Below are 16,228 nucleotides of genomic sequence, written 5' to 3' on the forward strand. Positions count from 1 at the left end.
GACTGTCATGGCTTGTTTCAAACCATACTAAGATGAAGGAAATAAAATTTCTGTAGTGGTTGTTTTTGTTTATTTTTTTACTTTCTGGAAAACTTAAGGGCAAGCTGTTTCTATGAGAAACCTCATGCATTTGAAAGCACTGGAAGAATGCATCAACAGTTTGAAACCTCGCGTCTAACCAAATGGCCTGTACGTTTAGACAGATGTTTTGGTGATGAAGGGACTTGAATTTTATGCCAATAGTTCTGAATATTTAAGGCTTTTTCCTGTAGAAGTCCTTAGTTGAATGAAGTAGCACCATGTCTCTGAAGTTGTGTCTGCGACTGATTTCCCGCATGGAGATTTGTCTCAAGACACGTGTGGGAAGTTCTGAAGTGCTGCAGATGATATCACAACTGGAAATTCTGTGTTCAGAGAATATAATGTTTATTACTTATAAAACAGACTGTTCCACCAGTCCTCTAACCTCTAACGGATGTTGAATGGCAGACACAGCACAAATAATAAAGCCTTTTACATGACAAGAATGGGAACAGAAGGGTTGCAGTGGCCTTCAGGGCAATACAACAAACATTTTGGATTGACAGGGTGATCTGTCTTCTGTTGCAGGTCATCTTTCACTCATGCATGGTTTGATTAGCCTGAGATATGGTATCCTATTTTTTTCTCTCCTGTTTCGAGTTCTGCTGTATGTGATAGTTTTTGTGCATTAGAAATAACCAGCTGATATAAGATGCGCTCTAATTTGTGAAATTTGCAATCCAGTTTTCCTCTTTACTGCATTTTTGTTCCCTATTGTTTTCTTTAATATTGGCGTGTCTGCGTCTGAACCTGTACAAGCCAGTTTTGCCATGCTATAGCTGCATGGCGTTGCTATACTTTCATCTCGTCTCCCTGAACAGATCCATGTGATATTTGACCTCCTTAGGGCATTGTACTCTGCTTTTAATCTTTAGGGGTCTGTTCAGCCCCGGGTTTGGAAGAATGGTGCTATCACCGTATTAACCAGAGCTCATTAACACATGTCAGTCTGGAGCAGGCAGAGCAGTATATATGCCAACAGCAACACTCAGGTGAAACATGTGGCCATTACAATAAAATAACCTGAGCAATGAGGGTAAGTTTTGAGCCCAGACTGCCACTACAGATTTGCCTTGATCATACACACACAATGTTTTTCCTCATGTGCAGACACAGGAGTTTGACTAAGTTAGGCACAAGGGAGTGTCACCTCAACAGCTTTGTGTGTGTTTGTTGGGGCCCGGAAGGCACCCACAGCCCTGCCTGTCTCTGCCCACCCCCAGGGCTCTCCCACCCTGCCCCATGTCAGCTCCTGGGGCCGTCAGTCTCTGCCCCAACAGTGCAGAAGCAGGGCTGGTCTCCATCTCTCACAGCCCTGCCCTTCCTGGCCCTGGGTCCTGCTAAGCCTAGCCCACCACAAGCCCATGTCCCAGCCCAACCTCAGCTGAGGGAAATATTGATTTCAGTATTTGACAGGGAAGTACTGATACAATGGTCACGTCTCAGCATTTCCCAGAAAATCAGGAGAAGACACAGAAGTTTTTGACCTGTTTTCAGTTCCTGGCAACCTTCAACAGGAGGATTGACTTTTAGGAGATGGTTCCTGCTCAGACACAGGGTGGTCATTGTACTAGACATTTCATGTGTCCCACAAAGAAATCCCAGCCAAGCCCACAGGTACCTGATGAAGTGACCATAGTGGTAGGAAAGCAGTTGCTACTCTGGAGAAGACACCAGTGGTGAAGGGCATTGGAAAACTTCCTGCTGAAGTCCCTGTCCATGCAGTGTGTAAAACCATCAAAGGGACATTCGATTCACAGTCTCTGGAGGCAGGTACTCAGGTCACCATCAGTACCATATGTGGATCTGATTTTGCATGTTTTTTTAGATGACAGATAGAACACATAGCCTCATCCCCTGCCCACCAGCTGCAGGCAAGTTTTACCTCTAGAGCTGGATGGAGATCCTCCTTTGGGCTGGCTCAAGACCAACCATGTTTCCTCTCTGAGTTGCTGGTTTCCTCCCTGGGGTGCTGATTGCCTCCTGAGTCCTGCACAGTGTCTATGACCCCCAGCTGAAAGCTGGGAGTAAGGAGCTGCAAGGGGCTATCCAGAGATGCAGCCACGGGGGTAGGGTCAGCCGGTGAAATGGAAAGAGTCCCAAAGACTGGGCTCTTCTCTGCTGGGAGCAGTGTAGATGTATCACAATTACTCATGTGAAAGCAATAAAATGATGGGGTAAAGGAGATGGCAGTTTCTGTTTTCTATTTCCTGCTGTCTCCTTCTTAAACCCTTGATGATGAGATTGACAAGGTCACTTCTCAACCCCCTCACATGGGAGCTTGTCATTTAAAAAGAACAAGTTTTTAGGAGCAAGAAAACAATTTTGAATTAACTGCTGTTTTATTGAAGTTGCTGTGTGTGCAGAGGATGAGGGGAGTGCAATAATCCACTTGTGAAGTGGTCAGACTTTGTGCAAGATGTAGCACCACAAGCATCAAAGCCTCAGGAAGGAAAATCCATCCCTCTGCTCCTGCGGGGCCCTGGTGGGGGCCATTTGACAGCATTTTCCCAGTGCATAAGGAGGCTGAAAGGCTGTTCATGTCCCTGAAACAATGCCTAATATCAGCAGAGACATCTGTGTGGAGTTGTGCTGAGATGTCTTGTCGCACACTCCCCACTGCTCCCAGTGAGGCTGTTCCCAGAGCATGGAAAATAGGCTGTGTGAGAGCACCCAGGACATACTGGAGCAACCTCTGGAGGTTACTGGGGTGCAGGAGGAGAATGCAAGATGTGCAAGACATCCAGTGGCCAGGCACCAGAGTGTATGGGCAAAACTCTTGACTAATGCATTTTCTTGGATGATTCTTGCGCACAGACTGTGACACTGATGCTGTATTACTTAGTACAGAGGGTGTGTGAGCAAAGGGAGCCCACTCACCTCCTGAATTTCCCCCTCTGCATCCCCTTGTACCCATCAGTCAGATCCTGGTGACACCTGGCAGTTGGCCAAGCTCTTCACCCAGAGTGATTCTGTTGTCTACATCTTCTGCATCTAGGCCACTACAGAAATGCATGAGCTGGAGAGAGTTTGATTCAGCTGTGTCCCTTAAATAAGAATATTGTCATCCCTATGTAATAAGGCTGTTGTTTTTCATACTTTTGGGGATACTCTTTCCTAGCCCGGGAATTATCTAACCACAATGATAATTCCCTTTATTATAATCTCCAAGGGCTTTCTGGACCATATATTGCCTCTTTATAAATGTTGAGGGGCAACTGTCTCTGTGGCTGGTAGGCACTGCATATTTGTAGGTGCCGAGGGACCTTGTTGGAGAAGAGTCAGAAAAGCTGAGGCTGTAAGCGTTGGGTTGGATGCCACTTTTAGAGCTTGCAAGCAATAGTTATGCTGTGTTATGTTACCGTGACCTTGCTTATGAGAACTCACTGACAGTATGTTTGTCTTCTCTGCAAGCTAACAGGGGTCCTCACAGGACTATATGAGTGACCTTGAGTGGGTCTTGAATACACTTATGGCAACATACAAAGTGTTACAACATTTTGAAAGTAGACAGAGATTTACCATGTACCTGGTATTTGAGCTTGCTGAAATGGCATCTTTAAATGGCTGGTTTTCAAAATAATGAATCCTGCTTGAATGCTTTAAATTTCGGAGCCTCATAGAAAGTTTGCAATTCTTACTGAAAGTTAGACAGACTGAGTAGAAAAGGATCTGTTGAAATGACACAATCCATTAACAAAACTGTCAGGAGACCTATGTTTCTGGCTGCCCTGTCAAATAGTAGATATGTTAACACGTAAGATAATTGTGTTCCAATATGAACAGCTCGATTGCTGTTGATTTTCCTTCTGGATTATGTAATAAAACAGGTCCTTTTTTTTGGAAAAGAAGAATACACGTGTAGTGTTCAACTAAGACCTGTCTATTTTCTTTCATGAGATGTGAGAAGGTGTTCTACTGAAGGACAGCAAAACCACCTCCTGCACTGGGGATACCTTTCCATTCCCAGTTGTTTACCACTTAAACCCTAGTCAGCTGTACAGATATTGTTTTTTTTTAATCAGTTTACTCAGTGCAGCACGAACTCGGTGACAGCAGAATGCAATGATTTGTTTTTGACTGGGTTACAATGTATTATCAGAAAACTACTGCTACATTGTTCTTCTTAAACTAATAAGAGGTATTTTTGTATTTCATTGTTTTGTTATCTTACAGACTCAGCTCTTAGGAGTTGTACTTGCTGCTGCTTCAAATTTTCTGATTAGTGTCTCTTTGAATATACAGGTATGACATTATTTCTCTTTATTGTTAGTTGTTTATATTTAGCAAGTAATTTATGTTACAGTTTGTTTTTATGGTGAAATTCAAAATACAAGTTTTGTTGTATTTAATAAACATTCCCTCTCTTTATCTACTGTCCTGCTGTAGTTGTTGGCAGTAAGCTAGCTCTCAACCTGTTCTGTGCTATGATTCCCACATGGGAACACAATAAAAACTCCTAAGTCCTTCTCCTCCTTGTAATGTGCCATGAGGAAATACCAACTGTGACTGTACTAGAACAGACTGCATTTCATTGGAAAAACTCTTGTTGGTCAAGTGGAAATTGTCTAGCCCATAACAATGAGGTTGTTCAGACTTTGTATCTTTTGTCTGCTGAGGGCAGTGAGTGCCAAAGTCAATGCTTTGCCAAGGAATGTATGGACACATGCAGGCAGACTTCTGCTGACTTGTAATCATTAACAGCATTTACCAGATTCAAGTTTTTAAAATGCTGTTTAGGAAAACCCAACAACTCTGCATTGCCATTTGGCAGACAGTTTCAACAGAAATTTTTATTTATCCTCTAAAATAGGTTTTCCTACATTTAGTAACAATATCTTATCAATATGAGTAATGACTTTCCCTAGATCTCAGTGTTTATTTACTCTTCTATGAAATGGACAGGTAAAATTTTATAATTCTCCTCCCTTTCCCACCATGCAGTCAGTCTTCCCTCTAGATAGATGTTAGCCCACCATTTGCGATGTATTTCAGCTGGATTATAAACAGCCTCCAGCTAAATACCATCCATACACATTACTATGCAAAGAAGGCAGATATCTGGAGAAAGAAACTGTAGGAGAATCACTGAGCTCACCCTCCTGTGTTTGTTGCACGTTTTCAATCACATGGTGCCCTCAAGGGTTATTCCTACAAGAATGTGGGAAGAAACCAGAGCTCAGAATTCAGTCAAGACCTTGTCCTATTTGGTTTTCAGTAGAAATTTGGATTCTTGATTTCACAATATTATTTAATATCCATTTATCTTTTGGGCTTTTGTTTGTTTGTAAAAATGAAAATCCAGGATGTTACTGTGAATTGCTGGTCTGTGGCTCAGGGAAGTTCAATCTCCTTATGTTCCCTTTCTCCTTGGAGGGCTAACCTTCTTCATAGGATTTAATCCCCTGAACATGTTCCACAGCATGAAGCTGCAATAATGTGCTGTGTCCTCTCAACAAGAGGAACAACTGAGACTAAGGTATATCACTGATGTTACTCTTTGGCCCATACTTTCTAGTGTAGCCTACAGAGTAGGATGGGAGTGCAAGGAAAGTTGTTCACAACTTCCCTGGGGCTCTGTAGGGATACTTCCAAAATCAGATATCAGGTGTTGGAGAAAGAAAGAGAGAAAGAGAGAGAGAAAGAGAGAGAGAAAGAGAGAAAGAGAGAGAGAGAAAGAGAGAGAGAAAGAGAGAGAGAAAGAGAGAAAGAGAGAGAGAAAGAGAGAGAGAAAGAGAGAAAGAGAGAGGGAAAGAGAGAGAGAAAGAGAGAAAGAGAAAAGAAAGAAAGAAAGAAAGAAAGAAAGAAAGAAAGAAAGAAAGAAAGAAAGAAAGAAAGAAAGAAAGAAAGAAAGAAAGAAAGAAAGAAAGAAAGAAAGTATTTTACAACCACTTATACTACAAAAGTTATATCATCTGGTTTTCAACTTTTTTTGACCCATTTCCCTGTGCAGAGAAACTAGTGAGGAATCTGAGAAAAGAAACAATATTCTGCAGAACTAATGTGGTAAACATTACATCCTTCCCAGTCGTGACACCATCCTGATGGAGGCTGCCTTCTGTTTCAGAAGACCAAAGTGATCAGAGTCACACACAACATGTGTCAGTGTTAGCTTCTACATTTAAGCAGCATTGACAAAGTACTACCTGAGTATATGTTATGCCCGTTGACACAGGTATAGCTTATTTTCCTTCCAAAAATAATGCTTTACCTGAGATATTCTTCTAAGGTCAAACAGAAGGTTGTAGGCAAATCCTGAATTCTACCTAAATTATTTAGAGTCCTCCCTACACCACATGTGATTAAGTGCTGCCTTTTAAATTTTGAAATTCTATTTCTGGCAAGGATATGTATGATGGAGCAGCGACACTGTGATGTCTGGTCCACTTCTCCCAGTTTGTTGCCACAGTTCTGATTCTGCCCCATCTCCTGCCTTTAAGTATTTCCAGATTCACAGCACAGCTGCTGAGCTTTGCTTTGAGAGAAGAACAGGGCTATGCAGGGATGGTTAGGAAGCACTAGCTATTCATGTAATATTTTTCAGATTTATTCAGCCATTTAATTTTTCAGTTATTTCCACTGTGGCTAAGGAAGCACACATCTAAAGCAGCACTGAGTTAACACAAAGCAATGTGTCTGCAACAACAAGCTGAAAGCCATGTTTGAAAAGAAAACCTGGACACACCTGGAATTTGAAGCTGACAGCCCCCTTAATTATTCCACTTTTGTCAAATAAGAGAACACAATGGAAGTCTTTCTTTTCATGCCTGTTCCTAATAATTAATTTTCTAGAAATACGCTCATCTCCGACTGGCTTGCCAAGCAGAGCCGAAGCCCTACTACCTGAGCAGACTGTGGTGGTGTGGAATTACCCTCCTGGGGCTTGGAGAGGTGGGCAATTTCACAGCCTATGGATTTGCTCCCATTGCCCTTGTTGCTCCACTGGGATGTGTATCTGTTATAGGTGAGGAGGTTTGCCATTTCTTGCTTGGGTACATATTTTAATTGAATGCTTGCTTGTGACCGGAGGAATAATACCACAGGAAATGCAGTGGGGACACAAGGGAAAAAATGTTAATGTTGTGGTTTGAAAAGAAATTATTCATGTAATTACTGGAGCTGACAGTTTAACACAAACCCTCTACTTAACTCTGAGACTCTTTTTATATCTTTCTCCTTCCACAGTTATTTGTTTTGTGGCCTCTGGTCACTCTGTGCTGTGCTAGTTCTGCCAATCAGTGACCCAGTGCCATAACAGCCTTGCTGGCTCTGTGAGCCCCTGAACCTGGGAGTTCACATCCTGCTTACTGCACAGAGTTGTGGTCTGATCCTGAGTATGTACAATGTTTTCTGTGTTACCATCACACCAAGTGGTTTCTGTTGGCTGTCCCTCTGATCCATGCTGGGAAAACTTGCTGGACGCTCTGTCCCCCATTGCTGGCAGATACCCACACAGTGGCGTGCTCCTCAAGGTCTCCATGGTGGCAGGGTTTGGCCTGGGCTACGTGCTGGAGTCACTTCTGCAGAATTATGTTCTTAGTAGATCCACAGCAATTTTTCTGTCATCCAATCATTATCTTCCCATTCACAGAGATTTTAGGAACCACACTTGTAGCAAATAATCTTTTCTGCTGCTCCTGGTAGTTGTGTGGGTCCAAAAGGGCATAGAAATTTCCTGAAATGTTTACTTTATTCATGAACTTTATCAAAGTTGTTCATTTCTTCCTTGATGTGCAGATTAATTTGACTTTAGCAGAAGTCCTATCCTTAGGACTCATTTGATGTGACCTTATTCTTTACTTCATAAGGGTTTTTTTGTAATTAAGGTATTTAGAGGACTACTTCAGGTATGACATGTCTGTATCTTTGCTAATCATACATTCTAAAATATGTTATGTTGTGCTAATGCAAAGCAGAGTGGACAGGGTGGTACTGTATGAAGGCTGTGAAAACAGGAATACAGGTTACATCTGTATCCCTTAATCCTGTCACTTCATACCCCCAGCTGAAACCTCCAGGGCCAAGATATCACAACGGTTCTGCATAGGCTGGAGCTCATTTGTTTTCTATTGACAAGTAACAACATTTCATGGTCTGTCTCTAGCTACCAGTTTCACACTTGAAAGTGACATTGCAGAGAGCGATTTTGCATGGGAAGGTAGAAAAGATTAATTATCTTCCGGGTGGCCTCCCGTCTGTAGGAAGGAGGCAGCCATCCACATGTGGGTGTAATTTAGCAAAGAGATAGCGGGGGAAGGAAACTGCGGGCAATTTACTGTAACCTTTATTGCTAAACTACTGCAGAATTTTGGAGAATGAGATATAAAGCCACAGTAGTTCACCACTGTAGGAAAGACTTCTCAAAGAAAGGGATGAGATATTACCTGAGATGAAAATGTAAATTAATATGACATATCCCAGCGTGATTTTGGTGGCAGTAGTTATATTTTTAACAACTGTAGACATTTCCAGATGTCTGTGAACATAAAGGCACATTGACCAATCTCATTTGTTGTCCAAACTGAATAAAATACAAATATAGAGAACTAGAAAGAAAAAATGAAAAGCATTGTGAAGGGAAAAAATTAAATTGGTTATTAAACTGCTACAAAGAAGAGGTCACAGTTAGGGTTGTTTTTTATCTGGGACAATTTGTTCTTATCCTTTGCAATATGTGAAGAAATGTTGCATCTGTTTACTCCATTCTCCCTTACTTGTAACAAATACCAAGAAACCATTTTCCCAACTGTTGTATCTTATTCAAATTCTCATCCACTTCTTTTTTTTTTTAACTGACCCAAAATACTTATCCTGGAAGACCTCAGAAATCACTTTAAGATCTTATATTCCATTCCCATATATATATCAGCTAACAGTATCCATTTCATAGCCCAAACAATAGCGAGATCTGAAATTTTATTTAGTCTAGCAAACACTCCCTTAAGGAAGGGAAAGTAGAAATGGTGTAGCCAGCCAATTACAACAATAACTTCCCAGTAACACTTCCTACTGCTAGATACTTTCCTGTCTTCCGCAATTAAAGTCAGAGAGAGAGAGAACCTTTTTAATTTTAGAAGAGTTCATCATTTAGGGCAATGACAAACTGACCAAGACACTTGCATATCATGTGCTAACAACTTGGCAAAGCATAGTTTAGGCAGCAGGTCTTCCAATTTAAAAGATTAAGAAATACATTTCTCATTAAGTTGTGACCTCTTTTAGGTGGTAGAGGGTGGCCAGTAGGCTGTTGTTTGAGGTATTGTTGAATGTGTGTCTTTCATAAGTTAATTTTTTAAACGAAGAAATTAAGCAATTAATAACAAACTCCAATTATGTATCTGAACCCTAAATCCACTCTTCTGATAAACATTTTTTTCAAATTTGGTGTCAACACATCCCACCTGATAAGAGCTGACTCCCACTGGCATTAGGTACTCAGTACCTATGGTGTACTGAGAAGAAATGTACTTCGTGTTATGCCCAGTCACCTAGTCATTTAGGCATCTCTGAAGATCCATATCACTCTGGGTCTACATGGAAAGTTTTATTTCTTGGAACCCAGGGTTTTGGAGGAGGATCAGGCAGACTGGAATCACTACCCGGAATGGATTTGGGCTGTACCCATCATATATCTCCAGACCTCTGGGACGGGAAACATCCTGGGTCTTAAAATAGATGGAGCCAACGTCTGTTATGCTCTGCTACCACATCTAACTGCATCCAACTGAATTTTGCACTTAACCCGGTATCAATTAACTAGTGAAAATGTTGTGCCTTATCCTCTTGAGCTGACTGCTTCTGATGGCTGTTTTAGAAAGAATCCAGCACCGCAGACCATGAATTGGCAGTAGACTTTAATTTTTTTTTTTCTTAGAATTAAGCTACAAATACTATATTTTTCTTCTTACGCAGTGGAAGTATTTCTGTGTGTGGTTGCAATGATGCAAGCTCTACATCTGTTCAGGGTTTAAAATAGTTTGAGAAGACAGCAGTTGTTTTCTTCAAGAAGAGAAATGGGAAAATTTCTAATTTAAAAACGGAGAAGTAATACACATTTAATGTAATCATTAAAAAGCATTTTATACTTAAAAATAATGTGTTACATGTAGCTTGGGTAATTTTAGGCTGCTGTGGCTTTTAGCTCATTGTCTTGCTTTGCCTGCACAAGTAACTTGGCAGGGCTGGAGGAATGAGGAGAGGCCAGTGGTATCAGAGATAATTTCTTCTGCAGTTTTCATCATTCTGTAGAGAGTTGTTTTACACTTAACTCACTTAGACTGACACTGCTGAGATCCCTCTGCATTCTTATATGCTCCTTTTAAGTAGCTGTGGGGCAAGAAATTGCTTTGGGCTTTGAAAATTGATATCCCTGACTGTGCTTTAGGAAAAAGATTCTCAGATGTTCTTGCAGAAATGGATTTCTCTCACTCACTGTAATGTAACGTCTTTGTGGCCCAAGAAATTAGGATTTTGAGAACTTTGTTTCTAATGAGAACTGGGAAACATTCATCAGACTATTCTTTAAAATTTCTATTTGTCTAGAAGATGCAACATCCATCTCTGCAGTGTGTATGTCCTATAATCCAGTTTCCAGAGTTAAGCTTACCTTAATGGTCTCTCTTTTGAGCAATTCGCCTTATATTTGGCTTCCTTGTTTATTAGCATATTGGTAGTAAGGATGGGGAAAAAAGCTTTTGTCCACCCCTTTTTCAAATTTACTAATACTAAAGTACTAGTACTAAGTACTAATATTTAATCATGTTAGAAACGTTACATGTTCAGTGTGCAGGATAGCTATCAAGAGGTCATGCACCAACTGACTAAATTCTATAGTATCTTCCTTTATATTCAATATACCATTAATATCTATCATATAAACTAAGGATAGGTTTGGCTAGTCAATTAGCTGTGATGAATTTCTTCACAGATGTCTTGGGCAGAGCTAGCTCTTTGTTTAACTCTGCCTATGCATACAGGTATTCTTTAAATTTCTCAGATTTGTGCTAAGCCTCCCTCATACAGAGCTCTGGCCCTGAAGGAGACTGAAGTCCCATGAGGTCCAAAAGCACCCATCCTCCTCGTACCTGAATTCTTTCTCCTGCCTACCCCAAAAAAGACCCACAACAGGTCAGAACACTGTTTTTCCTCAACCTCCTGCCCTCCCCTTGAGCAAGACCGTACATCTGAGATGTAGGCAGGATAAGATGAAGGATGTTTCAAGCTAATAGCCTCAGGGCAGGGGGTTCGCAGTCATGAGTTGTCTATATGCAGACTCCACCATGGAAATGGTACTACAGGCACACACTAACAGCTGTGATTTTTCTGTCGGTGCCTGCAGAGTGCACATGGACCCGCTCACCCCTATGCTTTGTGCACGGGCATTAGAGGCAGTCTGTGCTTCCCGTCCTTCTGTCCTCTCAGCCCTTTGCATGGGAGAGAGATATTTTAGTCTGCCACAGGGCAAAGGGCACAGCTCCTTTCTCCAAACCAGCTCCTTTCCTTTTGAATGGGCTTAATAAAAATGCTTAGGCACTTAAAAAAAAATAATCACACTATCCTTCAGCTATGCCACATTCGTCTCACAATCATCAGTCTCATCAATTCAGCATTTTTTCTTGTCCTGCTCTTAGTGTGCAGCCTCTAGATTCCCTATGGAAATACTGGTACTTGCCCAGGAAGACTTGCTGCCCGTTCTCTGCCCTCGTCACCTCCTGCTCATTGGAGCTGCAGTGATCAAATGTGCTACCTGCCTCATCTTCTCTCCAGATCTTCCTGACTCTATGGCAGGCTACAATAGCTTGAGTTTGGGAATGGATTAAAGCATCTTCAAGTGCTTCTGTATTGGGATGGTCCTGAACCCCTTTGGTTTGGGAGGTAGACTGAGGGTCTGTCTGTATAAACATACTTTAAGGTGTCATTTAAAATGTGACTGGCAGGAACTGCATCCTTATGGCTTGAGCACTGCTCAACAGATTTAGTGAAAAATCAACTGGGTGAGCTGAAACTGTTTCATTAGACAGAGGCAGACCCTAAAGTTGCATAGAACAGGTAAATGCTTAGTATCAAAGTGATTTTTTTTTTTCTTGTTGCACAAGCTGGGAGAGGTGCAAACATTAAACAGTAGTCTTTGAATAATGGTTAGTAGTCCTCCTTTGGTATTTCATCCAGACCACCAGTGAAATGGATACAGAAGTATTCTGCAGAATAGGTGGTTTTAAATGCCTTTACCTGACTGAATCAGTTAAGCTTATCAGAATGAAGATTTGAGTCAAATATTAAATTTTGTGGTTTTATTGGAAAACTATTGAATGAGACAGAAGCAGTAAAAGCAGTCTGTGCATTTATGAGGATAGTACTCATCTATTTAAAATAGTACATAAAGCTCACATAAGAATTTGAAAGAGGGGAAGAAAGGATATGCTAACATTTGAAGTTATGAACAGTTATGAAAGGAATTATTTAACATAAAACCTGACAATAAAAATAGAGGTAAAATGAAGAGATTCATAAATAACTTCAGTACCAGGAAAACAGCTTAATAATAAAATATACTTACTTGTGAAATAATTTTCAGTAGGAAAAATAAGTGATGGACATTCATTTGAGTTTTTTAAGGTGTTGGATTTGACAAAATACAGAAAATACACTCTATAGATCAGTATGTGTTTTCTGTCTTTAACTTCTCCTGTTGTGTATTATCCCTTTCTTAAAGAAAAAAACAAGAAACAATCCTAACTGAAGCTTTCATGTGTAGGAGGCAGAGGAATTGTTTTCTGAGATGGGTTCTCACCATTAAGTGTCTGCTAGTGGCAGAACCCACGTGTCACACTACTCTTTATTTCTATCTGTGCTGGGGAAAACCTACATATGGAGGTAATCACACACAATCACTCTTCTAGGAGAATCAGCACCTGACTAAGCTATGTGTAGCAGCATTACAGCCCTCCCTTAAGGCACTTAATTGCATATCATGCAGAAAATGGACATTTTCTACCATTTTTTTCAGTTTAAATTTAAAATCACATGCTTCAGTGAAGACATATTCATTCAATAATGAATACAAACCAGCCTGTTTTATGCTAATGTGTGAAAAGACAAGGTTGTTTCAACCTAAAAAATAAGCTCCTGAACAAACACTCTTTTTGCCATTTTCTACATTTTGATGTAGTATCAAGTCATAATATTTTTCATTTGAAATACTAACTCTGTATTTCCAGATTGAAGAGTTTCATGAGCCTTCAGAAAGGCTCTGTCATATAGATACAGATATTTTACAGGGCCTATTTACTACTCAATTTGTGGACATTAATATAGATATGAGTCAGCTAAGGCATGAAATGAACTCAAGGATTTCATTAGGGTGTATTCATTCTGTAATGTTCAATCCTTAACAGATGATCTCCCAGATTTTCTGCCCCTCTCTGAATCTAGCAGGCTACCTGCCACTGCTCTCAGTGGGAGCAGGATCTGTGCCTAGTTTTGAAAGTTTTACCTTAATAATTAATTAAAAAGCTAAAAATATTCTGATGCACCAAAAGTATACAAGTCTTCTGATATGACCAGGGATGCAGCCTTTACTTCAATGACTTGCGGGCTGACAGTTAGGACTTAGAGTTATGCATGTATTTTATAGCTAAAATCAGTGGTTCAAAACCAATGAGGCTTTAAAACAATGATGGTTTGCTGCTGAACTGTTGCCAGCTTACATTTTGACACCATTTTTAGTCTGCATTTCTGTACTGTTGTATTCTATTGCTGACCAATTAAAAAAATACAGACAATTCCTCATTCTGACACTGTTTTCAATCTCTATGACTGTCTATAGCTTAAAAAACAAAACAAAAAAACAGGCAAACAAATGACCAGTTGCAAAGACACATTCATACTTTTCAGCACAACCATTTCCCAGGTTCCTCAGTCTATTAATCTGTAGAGCTGAACTTAATGTTCAGTGATTTATTTCCCACATCAGTGTAGCGGTGTAAGGAGGAGGGGGCACACAGCTTCTGTGACAGAGAGGGAACAAGGGGACCCTGGCGTGGGAAAGAGAAAATTTGGGCCAGGTGGTAGGAAATTAGATTCGTGCTGTGGTCATGGGGCAAAATCATGGCGAAGGGGAAGCTGTCTAGGAGGAAAGTGTGAAGGTGTCACATCACTGGTATTGAGGAGAAGTGGGAAGACAGGAGACACCTCACCGGTGGTCTGAGGGATGGTGAGGAAGGAGCGGAGAGTCTGGGGAGCTGAGCACAGGGGTTTCAGCACAGCTGCAGTTAGAAACTGAATTTGGGATGCAGTAAGGTCTTTAAATCATATATCTAGTGGCTATGGCCATATATCTAGCTGTGGCTCTGGCTGCCCGCTTACTCTCCGGCTGAGGATTCACAAGGTCCTAAGATAACTCAGCTTAGAAAGGACCTCAGGGGGTCCCTAACCCAACCTCCTGCTCACAGCAGGGTCGGCTTGGAGGCCACCAGGCAGAGAGGAGATGGTGCAAGGAATGTGTTGGCCATCTAGCATATTGTCCTAAACTGCCTTTTCTGGAGGAGTTAATGTCTTAAGCAGCTAAATGCACCTGAGACTGCGAGCTGAAGCCTAAAGGAGTTAAGGAAGAAGAGCTGAGCAGCTGCAAGGGCTGTGCCTTTCTCAGTGGGCTCCTGGGGTGCATGTTGGTGCCTTCCATTTGTCTTGCTGGCCAGGGAGAGCTGCAAAGCCATTGGAAGGCAAAGCAACTAAAGGCTAGCCTATGCTCCTGAGGATCACCACCTCCCTCAGAGCCCTCCTCCTCTGGCCCCGTGTTTCTAGTGAGCCACTGTCTTCATCAAAACAATCTGTCCTTGGTTTCTTTGATTTAATCTGTTCTTTTAAAAGTCAGCTTGTGGAGCTTAAAACCTAGAAAATTAAGAAAATAAAAATAAAATTTAAATTTAGTATGTAATAACAAGGTGCTCTCTTAGCTGTGATACTGTAACTTGCTTAAAAGTCAGCCCTGAAAGTAACAGCCATGGTCTGCTAGACTGCTCATCAGTCATGGATGTTCTCTAGCATCTCAGCAGTTCTGTGTAGCTGTTCTCTGCTTCTTTGCTTAGATTTACCCCATTTGCTTTTCTTCTCCACATGAATGCAAATGAAGTGTTGGTGGCTTATCCACAGGGACTCTTTTCTTTTGTGTTCGGAGTGTCTCCTGGGGGGTCACTCTCCCCACTTTCTTGTTGTACCTCCTCTCCTACTTCAGTTTTTCCTACAATCCCAGATGGCCTAATATATATTCTTAAATACCCTCCTATTTTTAGATTCCTCTAGATATTACGCATCATAAAGAGCATTAATTATACATACAGTCTGCTAAGCTCATGATCTCTTGTGCACTACCAGCTATCTCTGGAGAAAGAGCTTGCTGCATTTGAATGCATTATTGAAGTGGATGACAGGCTGAGTGACAAGCTTCATTTTCTAGATGCATTCCAGTGCTTCCCTGTGCCCACTACCAGCTTCAGAGATTGTAATCCCCCCAAGCTGTCATTTGTCATCTCCAGAGAACTAGGCAGTAGAATTTTGGGACATATCTCACCCCAAACTGGATGCCGACACTGGAATTGAACCCTAAATTGGATTTGCTAGATCTCTACTGAATGCAGAGGGCCCAGACAAGGGGGTACTCAAAAAAAATACACAATGAAACAAAACACTGAGATATCTGTTCATGAAGCAGCAGGTCTTTGCTGTTGATTGCCTAGACAGGTCAGCTGAGGTGGGGTTTGGGAGAGCTATGACGGCGAGGAAACAGAGCAGTAATGAATTCCTGCACTGTCTTGGGTTGCTGCTGCTTCTTTCCTGGTTTTTGTCCTATGTATCTCTGCTATTACCAGTGTTGCCTGGATACCAGTGTCTTTTTTCCAGCAAAGCTGTCACTGAAACATTAAATAAAGAAAACCGTGTCAAGCAGCCTCCTTTCAGTGAGGCATTTGCAGTTGAAGATTCTTTTTTTGCACTTATTTGTTTGCATAGATTTCCATCACTCTTCATATAGTTTAAATTTATGACTTCTACTATATCTGATTTTCTACTGACTGGATAACACAGACATGAATTCCAGTTCTCTGTTTACCTCTTGGTATAAGCCTCTCTAGATGTATCTAGAGTACATATA

General features: G+C 41.1%; 1 protein-coding gene across 1 annotated transcript in view; it reads left to right on the forward strand.

The window, feature by feature from the left end:
• Positions 1 to 16,228, forward strand: part of NIPAL2 (NIPA like domain containing 2) — a 51,424-nt gene that overhangs the window by 13,142 nt on the left and 22,054 nt on the right. The window contains exons 2-3 of the mRNA XM_065832304.2: positions 4,258 to 4,326; positions 6,874 to 7,045. Coding sequence (XP_065688376.1) covers positions 4,258 to 4,326; positions 6,874 to 7,045 — 241 coding nt within the window. The remainder of the gene's footprint in view (positions 1 to 4,257; positions 4,327 to 6,873; positions 7,046 to 16,228) is intronic.

The sequence above is a fragment of the Patagioenas fasciata genome, chromosome 2, assembly GCF_037038585.1.
Source record: "Patagioenas fasciata isolate bPatFas1 chromosome 2, bPatFas1.hap1, whole genome shotgun sequence".
In the NCBI taxonomy this organism is placed as follows: domain Eukaryota; kingdom Metazoa; phylum Chordata; class Aves; order Columbiformes; family Columbidae; genus Patagioenas; species Patagioenas fasciata.